The sequence below is a fragment of the Chiroxiphia lanceolata genome, chromosome 1 (genome assembly GCF_009829145.1).
Source record: "Chiroxiphia lanceolata isolate bChiLan1 chromosome 1, bChiLan1.pri, whole genome shotgun sequence".
NCBI classification, from domain to species: Eukaryota; Metazoa; Chordata; class Aves; order Passeriformes; family Pipridae; genus Chiroxiphia; species Chiroxiphia lanceolata.
In genome coordinates this window covers 153758083-153779315 of record NC_045637.1, presented here as the reverse complement: position 1 = coordinate 153779315, position 21233 = coordinate 153758083, and the positions used below count along the sequence as shown (strand labels likewise).

The 21233-nt window shown below is 52.1% G+C and overlaps 1 protein-coding gene across 3 annotated transcripts in view; it reads left to right on the top strand.

Annotated features, from left to right (window-relative positions):
• The window catches only part of GJC2 (gap junction protein gamma 2), a 28672-nt gene extending 7669 nt beyond the window's left edge, over positions 1-21003 (top strand). For 2 of the 3 annotated variants that reach the window (XM_032682691.1, XM_032682699.1), the window contains exon 2: positions 18544-21003. In XM_032682691.1, coding sequence (XP_032538582.1) covers positions 18564-19811 — 1248 coding nt within the window. In that variant the 5' untranslated portion in view covers positions 18544-18563 and the 3' untranslated portion in view covers positions 19812-21003. Of the gene's footprint in view, positions 1-14380; positions 14607-18543 lie in introns of those variants that run through there. The other variant, XM_032682709.1, reaches the window with a different exon arrangement.
• The last annotated feature ends 230 nt before the right edge of the window (positions 21004-21233 follow it).

Genomic DNA, 21233 nt, shown 5'->3' with positions numbered 1-21233 from the left:
GCTTTAGTCCCTGTCTCCCGGATCTCGTGGCTGCAGAGACTCCTGGCACTTTTTGAGCCATTCCAGAGGATTTTATTAGCAAGTAGAGAGGGTGAGCTCAGATTTATAGGGAGTGCTTTTTATGGTGTTTATGTTGGCAGGGTGGAGTTTATGCACGGTTTGAAATATTCACTGAAACCTTTTATCACCAGAGCTTAAAAAACAACAGAGCACTGATGAAAGTCCCGTGCTAATTAAGGAGAAGGGTTGATTTAGGGCTGGGGCTGCTGCAAAATGCCTGGCTTTGGGAGGTCGCTGCAGCCTGAAGTCCCCCGTGGGGAAGGAGAGATGATTTCATCCCTCAGCATGGTGGGATCCATCCGGGTTTAGGGATCCATCGTGCCAGTGAAGGTCACATCTGGCACTGGGAGGGACAGACCGTGGTGCCTGGGGCTCCTGTCTGTGCTCACAGCCGGGCAGAGCAAGAGGATCAGCAGCTGCAAGAGGCAGCACCTTGGGAAAGCAAGCAGTTGCTTAAATGTGCTTCTTTAATTACCCAAACCTGCTCACCCACACGGATATGGGGCAAAGCTGGTGTTAAAAACACACCCCATCACTCCTCTCCCTGTGTCTTTGAGGGATCTCAGTGGCACGACCCAGGTTTTGGTAAAATCAGGGGCTCGGTGAGACCTGTGGGGTTTGGAGGGATCGAACCTCACGAGCATCTCACAAAAAACACCCTCCTGCTGCTCTTTTTCCACTGAAGGGCAGGATTACTCCTCTCCCAAGGTCTGAGAGTGTGAAACTTCCTCATGTGCCAGCAGTGGGTTGTCTTGGAGGATAAAGAAGGTCTTTATCCATCAGACACCTACTTTACAATCAGCTCCTGATCCCTCTGGTTGTGTCCACCTTCCCTCCTCCAGCATCACAGGAGATGAGGAGAAGCAGGTGATTTAGCAGCACCTTGGTGTGGGGTGGGTGTTTTTAAGAGTGGTTAAAGATGTGAACTAGCAGGAAAGAGTTGCAGGGGGATGACACATCTTGGACAGGGTGTGGTTCTGCTCTCCTGGTTCCTGAGAGCACGTGGAGAGTTTTAGAGTGGAGAGGAGAGCTGGAAGCTGAGCTGAGTCCCAGACCAGCCCTGGGAGGTCAGGCAGATCACAGAATATGGAATCTTACAATCACAAAATGGTTTTGGTCGGAAGGGACCTTGAAAATTATCCTGTTCCAATTCCCTGCCATGGACAGGGACACCTCCCACCATCCCAGGTTGCTCCAAGACCTGTCCAACCTGGCCTTGGACACTTCCAGGGATCCAGGGGCAGCCACAGCTTCTCTGGGCAACCTGGGCCAGGGCCTCACCACCCTCAGAGGGAAGATGCTGCTTCCGGGGAGGGTTGAACACCCCAGTTTAGGTATCTAAATCCCACCCAAATGCCTTAAAACCAGTCTTGGAGGATGCCAGGAGAGATCTTCTCACTTTGAGGAGACCATGGCACATGTTCCTTCCTCCACATCACCCCACAGTTGCTCCATACCCCTGCAACCCTTTTCCTAGAAACATCTACTGGGACTCCCCTTCCAGGCAAAAGGGCATTTTATTCCAGGCCAGTTGGTTAGGAAAGATCCTGATTTGCTTTAAGCATCCTAGTAGCTTTATCCCAGTAGATATATCCTACTAGGTGTATCCTAATAGGAAGGAAGGGAGAGAAAGCCACAGGATTGGGGCACATCTCTGAGCCTCCAGTCTCCATGCACGAGCTGGAAAATCGAGGGGATTTGGTTCCAAGTGGTTTAGTGGAGCAGGGAGCCTTCTATTTTAGGAGATTTCTGATATCTCTCAGCCTGCACTGCACCACACAGATTTAAAAAAGAACAAAAAAAAAAGATACAAAACCAACAGCAACCCCCCCCCACACACACACACTTCTGCTACTGGCAGTGAAATTTTGGCTGACACACTTGAATCCCCATTAACCCGTGGCCCCTGTCAACGTGCTGGTACAGTAGGAGAGCCCATCCTGCTGTTATTCCTTGTCGTGGGAAGCTTCCAACAAACCAGCCAACACAAATATTTGGAGGAAAGGCAGGGGCTGCCTGGAGGGAGCCGTGGTGGGCAGGAACAGCTCCTGCCACCAGGCAGGAGGTGACATCATCCGGATTCCTTCGCCGAGGAATGCGGGGATTTGGTCTTCCCTGCCCGTAATTGCTCTTCAAAAACAGACCTGCCCAGGGAAGCAGCTTTCACCCAGCCCCTTCCAGTGCACGTCCCCAGTTCCCCTTCTCTTGCTTAGATTAATGGAGATGTTTCATGAAAGAGGATAAAATCGGTCATTCCCCAGATCGCGGGTGAAAGCGCCTGAAATTCCAGAAGCTGGGAGCTGGGCAGAAATCTGGGCAGGCACTGGAATTCTGAGCTGCATGTGACAGAATGATGGGTGACCCCCAAGGTGACCCCGTTTCTTGGTCCTGTCAAGCCCAGTGCCCACGTCAGGTGTTTTTGGATCCAGGGCTTCAGTGATGAGTGAAGTGAGTTGGACTTGATGCTCCTTGCAGATCCCTTCCAATCCGAGATGCTCTCTGATTCTATGGCTGGAACAGATGAGCTGATGTGCAGAGCACCCTGGACAACCAGCCAACAAACCCCTTGTTCAGTCCAGGGCAGGGGTTGTCCCCCTGTGCTGGGCACTGGTGAGGCCACACCTTGAATTCTGTGTCCAGTTTTGGGCCCCTCATGACAAGAAGGACACTGAGGGGCTGGAGCGTGTACAGGGAAGGGAATGGAGCTGAGGAAGGTTCTGGAGCAGCAGGAGCAGCTGAGGGAGCTGGGGGGGCTCAGCCTGGAGAAAAGGAGGCTCAGGGGGGACCTTCTCACTCTCCACAACTTCTTGAACGGAGGTGAGAGCCAGGGGGTTGTCAGGCTCTACTCCCAGCTAACAAGTGGAAAGGACAAGAGGAAATCCCCTCAATTTGCACCAAGGGAGGTTTGGTTTGGATATTAGGGAAAATTTCTTCATTGCAAGGGTGATCAGGCACTGCAACAGGCTGCAGTTGTGGAGTCACCATCCCTGGAAGTGTCCAAAAAGTGTGTGGATGTGGCACTTGGGGACATGGTTTAGTGGTGAACAGGGCAGTGCTGGGATAACAGCTGGACTCAATGATCTTAGGGATCTTTTCCAACCTTAATGATCCTATGATTCCATGATTAGTCTGGCAGAGCTAATTCTTCAGCAAAACCAAAATTCCCCCTTGGCTTCTCCCTGGGGTTGAGTTTCCCCACATCCCATCTCCACCCCCTCGAGCTCACAAACCCTCCACCCCCAACTCTGCACTGGCTCCAACCTCAGCAAATGCCTCTGGAAATTCATGTCATCAGCACTTCCAGCGGCATCAGGGACAGCAGAGGGGTCAGTTCCTGTGGGATGGAGCCTGTTCCCCTCATTTCAATAGGTGGAACTAGGTGTAGTTCAGCCACCCCCCATTACGAGTTCAACAGGGTGATTTAGGGGTTGGAAAGGCCTGGAGTATTTTGCTCTCAGTGCCTGACAGAGGGTGGCTGGCAGGAAATGAAACCACTGTGCTCCAAGGCAGGGGTGGCTTTGCTTCTCTAATTTTCCACCAGGTCTTGGAAATTCTTGGCAATTAACTAAAGAGCAGAAAAGAAGGGCTCTGGCCAAAGGAGAAATCCCACTTGGTCAGCTGGATTTTTGAAATGGGTGGAGTGAGGACTTTTTGAATGGACAGCAGGACGAGGGCTGGCCAGGGTCTGGATCTGCATCCTGAGGGTGGTGGGATGTGGCACCAGGGGTGCCAGGAGAAGGCCTGCTTCTTTTTGGGGCCAACCATAGGGATGGACACAAAGTGGAGCCTGGGATCGTGGCAGGGAGATGCCCTGACAGTTTGTCAGGGCAGGGGAGGCACATCTAAGGAGGCAACAATGCAGCTGGCTGGGGTCAAGTCCCACGTGGGACAGGGTGGCAGTGCCATGGGAGAGACCCTCATGGCACGTCCTGGGCCTGGTTTGGATATTATCTCCCAGCAGGCAAGTCCCTTCCTTCACCATGTCTTGTCCACCCTCCATCACAGGGCTGTGTGTGGTGCTGCTGATCAGGGCTCATGGTTTGCAGGACTCTCACTGCTCCAGAGAAGGCAAAAACACATCTTCCTTGTGCTCTTACCTTTAGAAGAGGTGGGAGTAGGGGTCTCCTGCTCATTTCTGCCTGGAGACACCCTGGAAACAGCAGAGAGTTGGCTGAGCAGCACCAACACGAGCTCCAGAGGAGCTGCAGCGCTGCAGAACATAATTTGGGGGTTTGGTTCATGTTCCTTAACTTGTTGCTTCTTAACATTTCTCAGAAGCACAGATGGTGGTGTGGTTTCTTAATTATTTGTGTCTGGAGGGTAAAGGGAGGATGACTTGGAGAGGAAGGGAGGGAAAGAACCGGAGATGGAAAGAGTGAACTTTCAAGAAGAGCCTCCCACCACTTCATCTTCCTTCCTCAGCTCCTGGTAACGGCTGAGCTCAGGCAGGGTCACTAATTGCAGCTTTTCACCCCAGAAAATTCTCCAGGGGTTTCCTGGAATACCAGAATGTAGTGGGCTGGGTGTCCAGCCAGTGGCCACCACAGCAGAGAGGATGGACCTCAGCTGAGCAGCAGCAAACTTAGATGTGTCCCAAAAACTGGCTGAGGCCAGAGCCCCTGACTTGACATTTTTAACGGTGAATTTACCACAAAGTGAAGGAGAATCAGGGCTTTTTTCTGAAATACCCTCTTTCCACAGGATTTTCTATGTCTTTTTTAGCTTAGCAGAGGAAGCTGAACCAGCTCTGGGCTGACAGAAAGCGTGGAAGAAATGTGAGCGAGAGACTGGGAGCCTGGGAAGGGCCTTTCTGCATGTCATGGGGGGATTTTAGTATTTTTGTGAATTAAACCACAGCTGTAACATCCTCTGTGTCCCATCCCCAGCCTCACAGTGGAGCTTCAGGCATCCCTGCTTGGGAACCATCCAAAAACACGGGCCTGGTGGTGCCAGGGGTACCTGCCCTGGCAGCAGGAGCCCCTCCAAATCCCCGGGCTGGTGGAGGGTTTGGTGTGAGCAGGGCAGGACTCACCTGAGCTGCTCATTTCTCTGGGAAAACCTGCATGTGGTACTCTCCCCTGGGAAGATCCCTGCCTTCAGGACCAGCCACTTGTATGAGCAAAGAGAGAGAGGAACCTCACCTCGCTGCCCTCCGGTCTCGGGGTGTGCATCAGCCCCAGGCTCTGCTGGCTCAGTCCCACAGCCACGAGCTGTGTCACAGGCAGGGAAGGGCTGTCCACCTCCTCCTCCCACATCCTCCTTCCTTCCCCTTCCGCCTCAACGAGCTCATTCATGACCAAACCTCGGCGGGAAGGACGCGGGGAGAGGGATCGGCGCTGGCGCCGGTTTTCCCGCGCGCTGGCCGAGGGAGGTTGTGGGCCCGCAGGGACTCAGCCCTTGTTTTCACAGCTGGATTCTGTATTATCCTTTCTTCTCTCCAGCTTTTTATGGCTGCTCGTTCCCTGGAGCAGCCTGTTGGGAAGCAGAGAGTGTGTGCTCATGTGGGGGCACAACCTGCTGCTGCTTCAGGAGGGGCAGCGAGCGGGGCTGTTCACCTCAGGACTGGGGACCTTTTTTGGGCAGGATGAGGAGCAATGCCATAAACTAAACCACAAGAAGTTCCACCTCAACGTGGAAGGGAGAGCTTCTTTACATTGAGGGTGGCAGAGCCCTGGAACAGATGCCCAGGGAGGGCGTGGAGTCTCTGGAGACATCCCAAACCCACCTGGGCGAGTTCCCGTTTCATCTGCTCCAGGTGACTCTGCTTTGGGAGGAGGTTGGACTGGATGATCTCCAGAGGCCCCTTCCAACCCTAAGGAATCTGTGATTCTGACTCTGTGACCTGCACAGAGTCATTAAGGATTCAGGCTCTAAGGGATCGTGCATTCCTGCAGTGGGGCCACACGATGGATCCTGTCTGGGGAGGGGGAAATGCTACAGGGAGGAAGGTGCCATCCCATAATGGTCCTCTGAGGGTGCCCAGACCTCCTGGCTGCGGGGTAGCAGGGACAGAACCAGTGTGGGGTAGGTTTTGGTGGGGGCTGATGTAGGGTTTGGTGGTGTGATGTAGGGTTTGGTGGTGCTGGTGTAGGTTTGGTGCTGTTAGAGGGTTTGGGGGTGCTGGTATAGATTTGGTGCTGTTAGAGGGTTTGGGGGTGCTGGTGTAGGGTTTGGTGGTGTGGTGAAGGGTTTGATGGTGCTGGTATAGGTTTGGTGCTGTTAGAGGGTTTGGAGGTGCTGGTGTAGGGTTTGGTAGTGTGGTGAAGGGTTTGATGGTGCTGGTATAGGTTTGGTGCTGTTAGAGGGTTTGGGGGTGCTGGTGTAGGTTTGGCATTGTTAGAGGGTTTGGGGGTGCTGGTGTAGGGTTTGGTAGTGTGGTGAAGGGTTTGATGGTGCTGGTATAGGTTTGGTGCTGTTAGAGGGTTTGGGGGTGCTGGTGTAGGTTTTTGTGATGCTGCTGTTGGTTTGGTGGTACTGGAGTAGATTTTGGTGATGCGGGTGTAGGTTTTGGTGTTGGTGCTGTGGGGTTTGGCGTTGCTGGTGTAGGTTTTGGTGGTGCTGGTGTAGGTTTGGCAGTGGTGGTGTAGTTTGGGTGATGTGGTGTAGATGTTGGTGGTACTGGTGTGGGGTTTGGTGGTGCTGGTTCAGGTTTGATGGTGCCTATCTAGGGTTTAATGGTGTGGTGTAGGGTTTGGTGATATGGTGTGGGATTTGGTGGTGTGGTGTAGGGTTTAATGGTGTGGTGTAGGGTTTGGTGGTGCAGTGTAGGGTTTGGTGGTGTGGTGTAGGGTTTAATGGTGTGGTGTAGGGTTTAATGGTGTGGTGGAGGGTTTAATGGTGTGGTGTAGGGTTTGGTGGTGCAGTGTAGGGTTTAATGGTGTGGTGGAGGATTTGGTGGTGCCATTGTAGGGTTTAATGGTGTGGTGTAGGGTTTGGTGGTGCCAATGTAGGGTTTGGACAGTTGGTTGCCCAGCCTGGCAGACAGGCAGGTCTGTGCCCATGCCCAGCATGGTGGAGGGGGTGCAGAAGGTGCTGCCAGTGCTCCACTGGAAACCTGAGGGCTCGAACCTCCAGCACTGCACATCTCAGAGCCAAACTTTGCTTCCATCATGGCCCAGGGCCAGGTGGGACTGGCTCCAATCCCACCTGGCTGCCAGCCTGGGGGCACCTGTTCCATCTCAGTATCTCCAGAGGGGACAGAGGGACACTGATCCCACCCCTTCCAGCCCTGCACGCTTTGGGGATGAGCAGACACGTGGTCTCCCTTCTTGGCTCGGGGCACCCGGTGGCTCCAGAGGTGAGGCAGGAGCTGTGACCTCTCCAGCATCAGCGGGGAGGGGGGGGACACACCACCTATATAAACACATCCAGGAAGGCTCCCATCCCTTTCCCAGCCCGTGCTCCCTTTGGATCAGACCGTCCAGGCTCCGCCGATGCTCCATCCCAGGGCTCCGGGAAGGTACCGTACCCCTCACCCAGGCACTGCTCCGGGCACTCCTCCCTCATCCTCCTCTGTTCTGCATGAAAATACGGCTCTGTAATTAAATCTGTGCATAATCACCTACGGGGTAATTTATTAGAGGGTTTTACAGTTCACAGTTGCTGGTGATGCTGGTGTATGGGAATATTTGGGTGAGCAGGGTAGGAGTATCCCTGCTGGTGCTGGGATCCCGGCCAGAAGGATAGGAAAGCACTTGGAGTAATAATGTTTCCTTTTTTTTCCTTTATTTTCTGTTTTCTCTGTTGTCTAAGAACAGTTGGCAGGAGCACATCCCGCCCTTTTGCTTTCTCATTTATCCCGTTCGAGTCTTCTCTCTCTTTTCCCTTTTAATTATGTTTAGATCTAATTAATAATGGGGAGATGGGCCATAAAGAGACATCTCAGTCTCTGGAACCTTTGCTGTGGCATTTTCTCTCTTGCCTTCATAGAATCATGGAATGGTTTGGGTTGGGAGGGACCTTAAAACTCATCCAGTTCCAACCCCCTGCCACGGGCAGGGACACTTTCCACTATCCCAGGTTGCTCCAAGCCCCATCCAACCTGGAACTCCTCCAGGGATGGGGAGTGACAACCTCTCTGGGCAACTTCTTGTTGTCTTCAGTATCCTTTTGAAGTTGATGTTGGTTTTTTTGCAGGGGGGTCTGGTTTCCAGGGCTGAGCTGAGGAGGGTGTTTGGGGGATTTGGGTTGGCAGCTCTGCAGCAGAGTTTATCTGGGACAGGGATGGGCTCCTGTGGTGGAGGGAGGGTTTGGCAGCTGTCCCCAGCCCTTGTCCCATTTGCACAACACTCGGATCATGGAGCAGCCTCACTCTTATGGCTCCATCTGACCTGGCAAGTCAGAGGCTTCTCCAAAGCCAAAATATTGGGAAACAGATGTCCCAGGAATAAATGTTGGGATTCTCAGAGAGGCTTGGTGTTTTGCATACCATGGGGCAGATAAGATTTTGTCTTATCTTCCAAGTTCTGCTGCCTGAGCTTCACCTCAGGTCCTGCAAGCAGAGCACTTTCCAAAGTGCTGGATGGTGGGATTGGGACACCAGAGGAAGGTCACAAGGATGATCAGAGGGATGGAGCACCTCTCCTATGAGAAAGGGCTGAGAGAACTGGGATTGTTCAGCCTGGAGAAAAGAAGGCTTCAGGGAGACCTTAGAGCCCCTTCCAGTGCCCACTGGGACTCCAAGAGAGCGGGAGAGGGACTTTGGAGTGACAGGACAAGGGGGAACGGCTTTAAAATGACAGAGGACAAGGTTAAATCAGATATTGGGATGAAATTCTTCCCTGTGTGGGTGATGAGGCCCTGGCACAGGTTGCCCAGAGAAGCAACCTGTGGCTGCCCCATCCCTGGAAGTGTCCAAGGCCAGGTTGGACGGGGCTTGGAGCAACCTGGGCTGGTGGAAGGTGTCCCTGATTAATTAGAATCATTTCCCTTGTCCTGTCACAATCTGCCCATATAAAATATCCCTCTCCCTCTTTTCTAAGCCTCCTTTAGGCCCTGCAAGGGGCTCTCAGGTCTCCCTGGAGCCTTCTCTTCTCCAGGTGAGCACCCCCAGCTCTCCCAGCCTGGCTCCAGAGCAGAGGGGCTCCAGCCCTTGGAGCATCTCCGTGACCTCCTCTGGACCTGCTCCAGCAGCTCCACATCCTCCTTGTGCTTTGTTTGTGTGGATCCAGAGGACAAAATTGTTCCACCTCCACTTTGGGGCGTTGCTGTCTTTACCCTCAAGCTCTGCCTAAGGCCTTTCTGGCTGCTCCCACCCCCTTCCCTCTTCCTGCACTGACATTGGGAATATGGTTTTCATGCAGCTGAAAAATAGGGGAAAATGTTCCTTTTATCCGCTTGGCAACGGTCAGGGACCTCACCCAGCAGGTCCTGAATGGAGCCCAGAAGCCGTGGCTGAGCTTCCAACCTCTCCTGCCCCCTTTTCCTGGGGCTCTTCCAAGCTCCCTCCCCACACACCATCTCTGCCCATCCACAGGTGTTAGGGAAAAAGGGAAAAAAAACCCCAAACCAACCCACACCTTTCTGGAGCGGCCAAAACCGTGTCTGTTTGCCCTTTTTTTCCCAGCATTCTCCAACATTTCCCATGCACCCTTGACCTTTTTCCCCTGCCCCTGCCTGCATTAAGGCACCTCTGCTGGGTGAACTGTGGATGGAGGAATGTCCACACGGAGCAGGGCGGGAGGAGACGACGTGCCGTGACCTTTGCACGGGGACGGATTTCCTCTGGTTTTAATTGAATTTATTATTTTATTTTATTTTATTTTTTTGTCACTCTTTTTGTACGAGTTCAGGAAAGTCTGGAGCAAGTCAAGCCTGGCTTGGCTTCACAGGCTGGAAAGTTTATTGCTTCCTGTTATGAGAGCTCAGGGAGCCAGGATGGGTTTGCAGGAGGAAGGTGGGCAGCGCTAACGCCGGGGGTGACCCCGACGGGCGGGGTTGGACATGGCCTTTCATTCCCATCCCTCCTCCAGCTACTTCAGGAAAGGGAAGCAAATAGAGAAGGGGAATAATTGCACCATTTGACCCCTGGCTATTGAGGCAGAATATTTTCTTTGGACCAGGAATAGACACGAGGGGAAAAAAGTGCTATAAAAGGGCTTTGCTGAGCCACGTCCCGGGGCTCCCCGTGAGTCCCTTCTTGCCACCTTCCAGGGCCTCCTTTGTGTCATCTCACCACTTTTGAAAACTTCATCAGAAAGGTTCCCCTCTGAAAAAAAAAAAGAGGTGTTTTTTCTCCACACTGAAATTTACCTCAGGAATGTGTCCATCACAGCGAAATTTGCAGCTGGGAAGGGCTGGAATAAATCCCTTCTGCTCTCCAGCCCAGGTTTAAATGCTTCCTCTGGTCTTTTTGTGCTTTGGAATTTAGATCTTATTGTTTTTAACCATATCAGATTAATTTTTTTGTCGTTTTTGAAGTGAAGTGCTTTTACCTATCAGTCAGCGATATCCAAAGGAAACCTTTCCCTGTTTTCCAGCAGAACTGTTATTCTTTCTGCTAAAAGCGTTGGCTTTTTGCTCCAGGCAGAAACCAATGCAAACTTCACAGAAATTCCATGTCCTGACCTACCTTCTGGGCTAACTGAGGCACAACCATGGCCCAAATTTCATGGAAATTCCGAGTTTACATTTGCAGAGTGGACAAAAGAAAACAGCCTTCACCTCCTGCCCAAACAGCCTTTATTTTGCAGCCAAAATCCCCACAGGCTTTGGAAAGAGGTGTGAGATCAGATTTTCTCTTGCAAAAGAGCCAGAGACCAACCACATCATCCTGATCCAGACCAAAACCTTCCTGGGTTCATCCAACAGGACAAAGATCAACCTGAGGGTGAACAGGAAGAGCCCTTGTCTCTCTGTCACCCAGACGACATGTTTGCACTGGGATTGTTGTCACCTCTGTCCTGAAAGGTCCTCACAGAGGTTTGTGATGGAGCAGATTTTAGCAACAGCCCCTGGCACAGCTTTTTCTGCTGCCTGTAAATTGGGTTTTTAGGAGAGTTAAAAGTTTTGGCTGAGTTCTGGGGATGGGAGCCCTGATTGGTCCCAAGTCTTAGAGAACCTCCAGAGCTCTGTGTGAAGGAGGAAGAGATGTTTTCCTGCGTTAAATTGGGAGTGTGGTGGGATGGAAAGGGAGCCTGGAAGTCCTTGGCTGGGATGGTTGAATTGAGCAGCACTGGGGTTATTCCCACCTTCTCCCTCCTGTCTCTGCTCTGCAGCTCCTGGGCAGAGGGCAGATCCCTGGGACATCCAGGGTTGGAACTACAGGATCTTTAAGGTCCCCTCTGCAGGTATTCTCTGCAGGTTTACCTGGTTCTGTCAACCAAGGACTGCCTGGGAATGAGCCACTACAAATATCAAATAAATAACACAGTTCAGTGAACTTTAAGACTGTGCAAAAGATGACAGTATTTTCCAAGTCCAGTATTCCTTTTTTAGCAGGGCCTTTGCCACACTGTCCCTCACAAAGTGGATGGCACCCACAGCCACCAAGGGTGAGGATTTGTCCTGCATCCCACATCTGAGAGTCAGGGAGAAAAGGTTACTGAAGTTAATCCAAGAGGAAAAGATAAGATTTAAAATAAGATTTCCTTCAGCATTTGCCCTTGCTTGTGGTGTTCAAGTATTTTTGCTTCTCAGGCACGAAATTCTGTCACCTCAAAACCTCAAATCTGACAATTTCCAATAAGGTAAAACCTGACATCCTTAATTTATTTCGGTTTTGTGACATTTATCCCAAGTCAGTGATGCTGCTTCCTGGGTCACGTTTTAAAAAAACAGGCTTATCATTTGCAAAATGTGTCTTCATTTCATTTAGCTTAAAAGGTGAACAAATAAATATCCAGAAGGGGAAAATCAGAGAAGAAAATGAGCTGTCAGCACAACCCAGTGCAGGGCTTTGGAGGTTTGTGCTCAGAGTGGACAATTATGGTCCCTGCTCAGCACTGACGCAGCAGGGAGATGTTACACCAGGTCTCATTATCATTTGTGACAGCACTTATTTATTTCAATGGGACATTTAAATAAATATGTATAGATCCCTGCTCTGAAACACAAACGGTGCCTGGGGGAGAGGTGACCTGCAGAGGTGACTCCCAGCAGCAGCAGCTGGGATTATACAAGGCTTCATCACATCTTTTCCCCTCTGTCTGCTCTCTTTTATTCCCCTTTTCTCCATGCCAAGCATTAAATTGAGGGCATGGGATGCTGCAGGGGTGGGTTTTCCCTGTACATTCATTTATGGCTCTGCCTCCAGCCTTCTGCCTCCTTCCCTGGGTGATGGTTTGGTGGTGGGAACCACTCAGTCCCTGCCACTGGGGTGGCTGGAGAGGCTGGGCCTCAGCTGGAGCAGGAGCAGATGTTGCCTGGCTTGCCTGGAGCGCAGATGCCCCCAAAAAACTTCCACCAGGCAGCAGTTGCTGCGTTTGTAAATAAACCCACACGGTCGGAAAGCAAAGGGCCTGGAAAATCTGTGAGACCCACGGGACTGGGACCACGCCGAGCTGCCTTTTATCTCTGAGCTGCTGCCTGAAGTCCTGCAGAGCCTGGAAGTTGTTCTCAGCTGGTTATTTTTAAATAACTAATAATACTTCCCCACAGCTCCGTCCTGCACCGGCTGGAGCGGGTGGGAGTTTCATCACAGCTCTTTGATGGGACTGAGACCTTGGTGGCCGCCCCTCAGGCTCGATGGATCTCACAGGGCTGGTTTTTTAGGAGGTGGTGGGACCTGTGCTGGAAGCTGTGGGGTCCCTCCTTGTGGGGGATGCACCCAGAGACCATCCAGTGGCCCCTCTGGAGGTGACCACGAGGTGACACCCACCACACTGTGCCCAGACTTGAAGGACCATGAGGGGAAGGAGACCCCTGTCCCAGCGTGCTGGAGGCCAAACCCAACCCCAGCAACACGCAGGGATAATGTGGCCTCAGCCTGTGCATGTTTTCACCCTCCCAAAAGGATCCCAATGGGAGATCTCCAGGGAGGCTGGGGGTTTTTGGAGCTCTCCAGCCCTGGTGCTCTCCTCTGAAACCAGCTCCCTCTGTGCTTTGAGAGTGCAGGTTGTTGCAGTGCCGTGTGCTGCAGCTGAAGCATGAAGCCAGGCTTGTGATAAATTGTGATAATTTAACTCCTTTAGATGCTTATTTCCCCAAAATGCCTCCCAAAACTTGGTTTCCCTGGTGTGGCTTATTCCCACAAGGATGTGGTTTCCCCTGCACCTGACTTAGCTGACAGGGCTTTTCCACTTGCCCATCTCAGATGACTAATTCCAAGCAGTGAATTAACTTACCACTGTGTATGAGTAATTAGTATATAACCTATCGCTGTCGGTGAGTAATTAGTTTATAACTTAAAGCCTTGAGGGCTGTGGGTTCCAGATGCTCCAGTGAGCAGGAATTGCCCTTCCACGTCCGTTCAAGCTCTTTGGGAAACCAGAGGTCTGACAGCAGGATGAATATCCTGCTTTGTCAGGACCAGGGATGAAAGTTCCTGTAAACCATGTGGTTCCCAACCTTCCCCTTAAATGAAATGCATCTAAACATCTTCCCGTGCTTTGTTCCCTCAGGGACTGGATCTGATCCTTTCCATGCCTTGGCTGCTGCTGTGGCTTCCTTCTCCATCCCTTGGATGGACCTCCTGCCTTGACTCCCCATTTCCATCTCAGCAGACACCCAGAGCCCATGACCCTGCTGGGATGGCAATGCCAAAGCTCCCCACGGATGGAGCAGGGACGAGAGGTGCTCCTTGGAGCACCAGGATGGAGGTTTTCTTCTTGAAAACCACCTGGCTTAGGCTTCCCGTGTACTCCCATCCCACTTCTTGCTAATCGTTGCTCCTGCAAAGAAGCCAGAAAGACTCAGTGTGTGCTCAGACCCCCTTCCCCACCCTTCACCTGCTCTCTGCTCCAGCCACCAGCCTGGACAGAGGAGCACCACCTCTTCCAGGGACAGCCTTGCCTGGGGGAGCAGCAAAGCAGCAGCTCCAGGGCGGTTTTTCCCGCTAGTGAGCCTTCCCTCTTTCTTTTTTTTTTTTTTCTTGTTATTTTTTCGCCCCCAACAACCAAGGAACCTTTGCCAAAGCGTGTTTTCCACATGTTCCCTATTAGTCACGCTCTCTGTCTTACAAATCTGTTACCAGCGCCACAAGCCGATGCTATTAATTTACTCCCAACCGAGCTCCAGAGCTCGGCGGCGGAATTCCAGGCAGCGTTCCTAAAGCCAGCCCCGGCGGCTTGTTTGGATTTAAAACCAATGCCTCCCCTCTCTTCTTCCCCCGGTGTTATTTATACAGCGCCTTCCCTCCTTCTCCTCCCCAGCCTCGGCGAGGGGAGGGAAGCGCCGGGATCCGCGGTGGGGTCGTGCCCGGGGGTCGGGCAGGACCTCCCGGCCGGGGGATGGATGCCACAGAGGCGGGGTCTGACAGCAACATTAAAAACTTCCCCGGAGCTGCTCTTTCCAGCCGCTGGGGCGGGGCTGGACCGCGGCAGCGGGAGTTTATCTGGGGCAAGGCACGGGAATGTCGGTGGAGCCACCGCGGGAAGCACCATGTCTCTGTAAGTAGATTTTTTTTTTTTTTTCCCTCCCTCCTCATTGTTTTCCCCGCGGTTTAAGCAACCGCGCAGAAAGGAAAGGCGTCCAGCTAGCGCGGGGTAATTTCTTTTCTCCCTTCGGCTTACTTTAAACTCAGGTTTTAAAAGTTTTTTTGCCCGGGTCTAACAGTTGTGCCTGTGATTGCGTTAGAGGGGATCAGCGGGTTTTGGGAAGTCACTGCGATGAGAATGTGGATTCAAGGGCTCATTCCTGTACCTGGCTACAATTAATTTTGGCTACTTTAGGTGTTTCTGGTGGTTTGAGCAGTCCAGTTCCTGCTGTGCTGCTGTCTTGGAGTGAAACTTGTGCCCTGTGTGTCACCTAATCTGGAGGTGACGTGTGAAGATGGATGGTTGAATGAATGGATTTCAAAGCCAGAGGGACGATGGGTCATTTCTTTGGTAGATAATGAGCTTCATGAATCACCTAATCCAATCCATCTACCTGCTGCAGATCCACACAGGTTTGGGGTTTTTTTTCCCCAGACTGTGTAACTTTCCCACTGCATGAAGGAATTAGATCTCGTGGAAAGAAGTAAAAATCCATTTTCTCTGATTTTCTAGTTGGCACTGTGAAGAGAAAAGACAGTCTTTTTCCTAGTAGCATCCTATCTATCAGCACTGAGAACAAATCTTTCCTTGGAAGCTTGTTTGCCATATAATTGATCCCAGATTATCACAGTGCACTAGACCCCACTCAAGCAATTAAAGGCATTGAAATCTCTTAGTGTGGTCTTTGTAGCCAGTGAGCCACAAAAAGCACTGGAAGTTCAACTGAACTAACTGATTGTAGGAGGGGTTTTAACTTGTTTTCTTCAGCTCCCGCTCTCAGATCCGACGCCAGGAGGGTGGGTGGGCACACAGGAGTGTGACATCCAGGTGTGATCCCACGCAGAGGGGTCCCAGGGGCACAGGAACAGCTCGTGGCTGCTTCCTGCAGATGTTCCTGCAGATCCAGATGTGCACAGAGGGCTGAGCTGCAGTGTCAGTGGGCAGGACCAGCACCTCGAGCTGGTGGCTGGTGGCCAGAGATGGTCTTCCCAAAGCAACAACCCTCCACTTGTGTTATCTACCAATTTCTTTCCTTTTCCTTGGCTCAGAAAGTTTGGGAGCTGTCAGGGACTCCTTTCTAAAATGTGTCTCCCAGAGGAGACAGTGGGTGCTTTGTTAACAACCAGTTCAAAACTTGAATATTTACTCCAAAAGCCATCATTACCTCAGTCAGACCCTCCCAGCCCCATCAAACAGCTGCTGGGAGGTGAGTTGGAGCTTTGGGAATCGTGTCTGTGAGTAACACTCATAAAATGGTAAATTATCCTCAGTATAAACCTCAGAAACCCTTTAGGTGAGCCCTGAATTCTGAATGAACTGCCCTACAGGACATTTGAAGTGCATCTTTAGGGATGATTTGGGGTTTGCAGTTAGTTGGGGGTGCAGGTGGGAGCTGGTGGGGGCTGAGCAGGTGAAGCTGATGTGTCCTCGGGCAGACCTCGGTGTCCAACACCCAGCAGGGTCTTCCCTTCCCAGCCCCCCTGTCAGCTGGAGCCTGGCTGAGTGCCTGGGTTAATCCTACAAATCATATAACGCCCCATTTTGCCCATATTTGAATGTGAACACAACAGGGAAAGGGTTAAAGACACTTCAGGGTGTACCCACTGCAAAGAAACAAAAACAGGCACTCAAAGGGGATGTTTTTTCCCATTTCACCCCTAAATAAACCCAAATTCCTCATTAAATAGCTCCGTGGGGGTTGCTTTCCACGTTCACCTGCACAGTGTTTCTATGGTGATCGTTGGGTCCAAGGCATCACTTTTGGGGCAGGAGATGGGGATTCTGGTCCCGGCAGCTTTGGGGGCTGTTGTTCTTCACCAGGCAAGCTGAGGGCGGAGAGGAGAACTTCCCCACCTCTTCTCCTGGCTTATTACCCAGAAGTTCTCCCTGCCTCAGTTTCTCCAGCTGCAGGACAGGAACAACACCATCTGCAGAGCTCCCGCAGGCCCAGCCCGGCGTGTGAAGACTCGGGGGTTTGGGTTCGCAGGGGATTCGTTTGATCTGGAAATAGCAGGGTTAGAAAATTCCATCTGCTGCTCTCGAGAGCCCTCGACAGCACAGGAATTTCGCTGCATCTCGAGGCTGGGACTGTGCTGCCTCCTGGGGCAAAGCAGCCCTGCTTGGCTCCTGTCCTAAAGCAAAGCCACATTCCAGGAAGGCTTGGTGTGGAGAACAGAGCGAGGCACGTTTCCCTTCCCTCTCCCGTGTGGGGCTGTGCCTGTGGCTGCTCCCACGCTGTGCCTGGCACGGGCAGCGGGATCAAAGCCTGGGTTTGGACCATGGAAACCCCACAATTTTGTATCTCCAGTGGTGCAAAGCCAAGCTGGGACCTCGCTCTTGACTCGTGGCATCATCAAGCAAGGTTGGACGGGGCTTGGAGCAACCTGGTCTAGTTGAAGGTGTTCCTGCCCAGGGCAGGGGCTTGGAACTACATGATCTTTAAAATCCCTTCCAATCCAAAAAATTACAGGATTCTGTGATTCTATGATCATTTCCCCACCTTAGGTCTTCATCCTCACTCAGCCATGCTCACCCAGCATGGAGGGTTAGGTTTGATGTCCACACTCTTTCCACACATGGACAACAGCCCCTTCTCTTCCCTCTCTCTTCCCTCTCTCTTCCCTCTCTCTTCCCTCTCTCTTCCCTTTCTCTTCCCTCTCTCTTCCCTCTCTCTTCCCTCTCTCTTCCCTCTCTCTTCCCTCCTTCCAGTGCTCTCTAGGTCCATGATATTTTCCCTGTCACTCTCACCTCCAGGCATCTGTCAGGGCTGTGCCAGTCAAGCAGTAAAAAGCCTCCCGTCTTTAGTGATGCCTGGGGTCACCCAAGGAGCTTGAGCTGAGGTCCCACTGCAAGTTAAGCTAAACACAGAATGGTTATTACAAGCTTTTCCTCCCCAGCTGTGCAGGTCTCCTAATAAATGTACGGGTTTCTCTTGAAAGCTTTTTCAAGGTTTATTTTTGAAACAATCTGCATTTGATTAAAGTTTTGTTTTGTTTTGTTTATTTTCAAAAGGTACTTAAAAGGGCCATCGGCCTGTAAACATAAATATTCCCATTCTTTCGCTGATTCTTTGCATTTTTCTGGGTTTGCTAATGAAGGATATTGCAGCAGTGCAAGTCTCTGTGATGTGGGCAACACCCTCTGCTCCTGCTTTCAGCCCTTGAACCCATGTTGTGCGAGTGAGTTTATCCCACAGAATCATTTAGGTTGGAAAAGAAATATTTTTTTCTTGGTTGTATTTTCCTCCTGTAAAACCTTTTGCCAAAATATCTTGTTTTTTCTCACTAAATGAAAAGAACTTCTCTTGGAGAAGAGTGTGTGACTCTTTGTCCAGAGGCTAATTTGAGGTTATAGGAAACCAAAGGGCTTTTTAAAAGTCTTTAATAAAATGTAACCTCTCTGGGCAGCTTATGGTTTAAAATCTGGAGTGGAACACTGCCCCTGGTGCAAATTGAGGCAATTTCCTCTTGTCTTTTCCAATTGCTATCTGGGAGCAGAGCCTGACCTCCACCTTGCTCCCCCATCCTGTCAGGGAGTTGTAGGGAGGGAGAAGGTCCTGCCTGAGCCTCCTTTTCTCCAGGCTGAGCTCCCTCAGCTCCCTCAGCCATTCCTGGTGCTCCAGCCCCTTCCCAGCTCCATTCCCTTCCCTGGACACGCTCCAGCCCCTCAATGTCTTTCTTGTCATGAAGGTCCCAAAACTGCCCCCAGGATTTGAGGTGTGGCCTCAGCAGTGCCCATCCCAGGAGGGGACAATCCCTGCCCTGCTCCTTCTGGCCACCCCGTGGCTGACACAAGACGTGACCTCACAAAACCGTGGCTTTTATTTCCCCCCCCCCCCCTTTTCCTGCAGGTTATAACTGAGTAGCCCTTATGACCAACATGAGCTGGAGCTTCCTCACCCGCCTGCTAGAAGAGATTCACAATCACTCCACCTTCGTGGGGAAGGTCTGGCTCACCGTGCTCATCGTGTTCCGCATCGTCCTGACCGCGGTGGGGGGCGAGTCCATCTACTCCGATGAGCAGAGCAAGTTCACCTGCAACACGAAGCAGCCGGGCTGCGACAACGTCTGCTACGACGCCTTCGCGCCGCTGTCGCACGTCAGGTTCTGGGTCTTCCAGATCATCGTGATCTCCACCCCTTCCGTCATGTACCTGGGCTACGCCATCCACAGGATCGCCCGCTCGGCCGAGGAGGAGAAGAAGTTCAAGGGGTTCAAGAAGAAGAAGCAGTTTGCCCTGAACTGGCAGGCCGTGCGCAACATGGAGGACGCGATGGAGGCCGACGAGGAGGAGCCCATGATCTCCGACGACACGGCGGAGCACGAGAAGGCCAAAGCCAAGCCCAAGAGCAAGGAGCCGCAGAAGCACGACGGGAGGAGGCGCATCCAGCAGGAGGGACTGATGAAGATCTACGTCTTCCAGCTGCTCACCAGGGCTTCCTTCGAGGTTTGCTTTTTGATAGGGCAGTATTTGCTCTACGGCTTCGAGGTGGAGGCGTATTACGTCTGCAACAGGGTGCCCTGCCCTCACACCGTGGACTGCTTCGTGTCCCGGCCGACGGAGAAGACCATCTTCCTCCTGGTGATGTACGTGGTGAGCTGCCTGTGCCTGCTGCTGAACATGTGTGAGATGTTCCACCTGGGCTTCGGGACCATCCGCGACGCCATCCGCAACCGGAAGATCAACAGCTTCAGGCAGCCGCCCTACAACTACGCCTACCCAAAGAACATCTCCTGCCCCCCCGAGTACAACCTGGTGGTGAAGTCGGAGAAGTCCACCAAGATCCCCAACAGCCTGATGGCCCACGAGCAGAACTTGGCCAACGTGGCCCAGGAGCAGCAGTGCACCAGCCCGGACGAGAACCTCCCGGCGGATTTGTCCACCCTTCACAAGCACCTGCGGGTGGCCCAGGAGCAGTTGGACATCGCGTTCCAGAGCTACAGCAGCACCCAGGCCAACACCCAGCCCTCCAGGACCAGCAGTCCCGCCTCGGGGGGCACGGTGGTGGAGCAGAACAGGGCCAACACCGCCCAGGAGAAACAAGGTGCTAAACCCAAGGCCTCCTTGGAGAAGGGCAGCTCCAGCAGTAAGGACGGGAAGACGTCTGTGTGGATATAACTTTGTGGAAGAGGTGAGGGGGCAGCATAAGTGTGGGGGGGTTATTTTGGTTTGTCTCTGGTTTTTGGCGTTACCTTGCGTTCGTTTCGCTGGGCACAGGCACAGTTTTTGTGTGGAAATCGAGAGAGAGAAAAGGAGTTTCAGACCAGTCTAGTGCTGTCTTCCAAGGCGTTAACAAAAGACATTTCTTCCCTGTTTCCAATGTGTTCTCCAGCTGGGAACCTCCAGTGAGTAACAGGAACCTCCAGTGAGTAACAGCAACCCCCCTGCACCTCCCACCCCTTGGGTCACCACCGGAGCCCCCAGCAGGGATGGACAACGCGCTGTGGTGGGACGTGGAGCTGCTGGTGGCTCAGGAGGGAGGTCAGGCTGGCACGAGCAGCCGCCCTCCTGCACGGCAAGGCTTGAGGGCTGCAGGTCAGGCGGCGTTTAATTACTAAATACCCTTAATCAAATTAATTTCCGATCCCCTGATATGAGAACAACTGACACATTGCGCGGACCTTCACGGCACAGCGTCCTGCCTGGATTGGCGGGTGCTCCTGCAGGGCATCATGAAGACGTTGTTGGATGCTGCAAGCCAGGGGCTGGCACCCACATCAGGTAATGGGGCGGGAACACGGCGACTGTCTCACCCAGAGAGCCCTAAGAACGGCCCAGCACTGAAGGTTTCATCTTTTGTTCCTCTGCGTCGAAGCAAAAAGCAGATCTGCTCCAACCCTCCGGAGCAGGAGCGAGCAGTGACACTGCATCCTACCGGTGCCTGTGTAGCCCTTGCTACAGATGTGATGGGAATCCTTGCAGTTACAGAGGTTTTTTTTTTATGAACCGCTGCTTCACATCATCAGAAAGTGCCTTTATGCAACCAGGAAAACAAAAAGCGTAGAGGGTTTAGGCTTCTTTATTTGCTGAGTTTAAGTGGAGGTCGGAAGGTCGGCATCGGCAAATTTGGTTTTTTCTGATTAATCAAGGAAGATCTCAGTTGGCAAATCTAGGGTTTTTTTGATGAATCAAGGAAGATCTCTGTTGGTAAGTTTGTTTTTCTGATGAATCAAACCCTTATAAATAGTGGCAGAAGGCAGATCTATGCATAGTGTGTCTATGGTGTGTGTGTACACGTGTACGTATATATACAGACACATATGAACATGTGTGTGTGAATATAGACATAGAGAGATATATGTAAATGTAATATCAACCCTCTGGTCATTTTACAGCCTTCCACCTCCCCTGGGAAAACCCAGCTGCTCCAGGGCTGGGGCTGATCTCATCCTGGAGCAGTTGCTGGGCTTTCAGCCTCCAGCCTCACCTGGGCCATGGGGAGGTTTCCCACACTTTCCTGAGGGGCTTTGCAGGAGATCTGGCTTAGGTGGGGACAGGACCAGGATGGCAGCAGGAAGTTTTTCCTCAGTTTATGGCGTG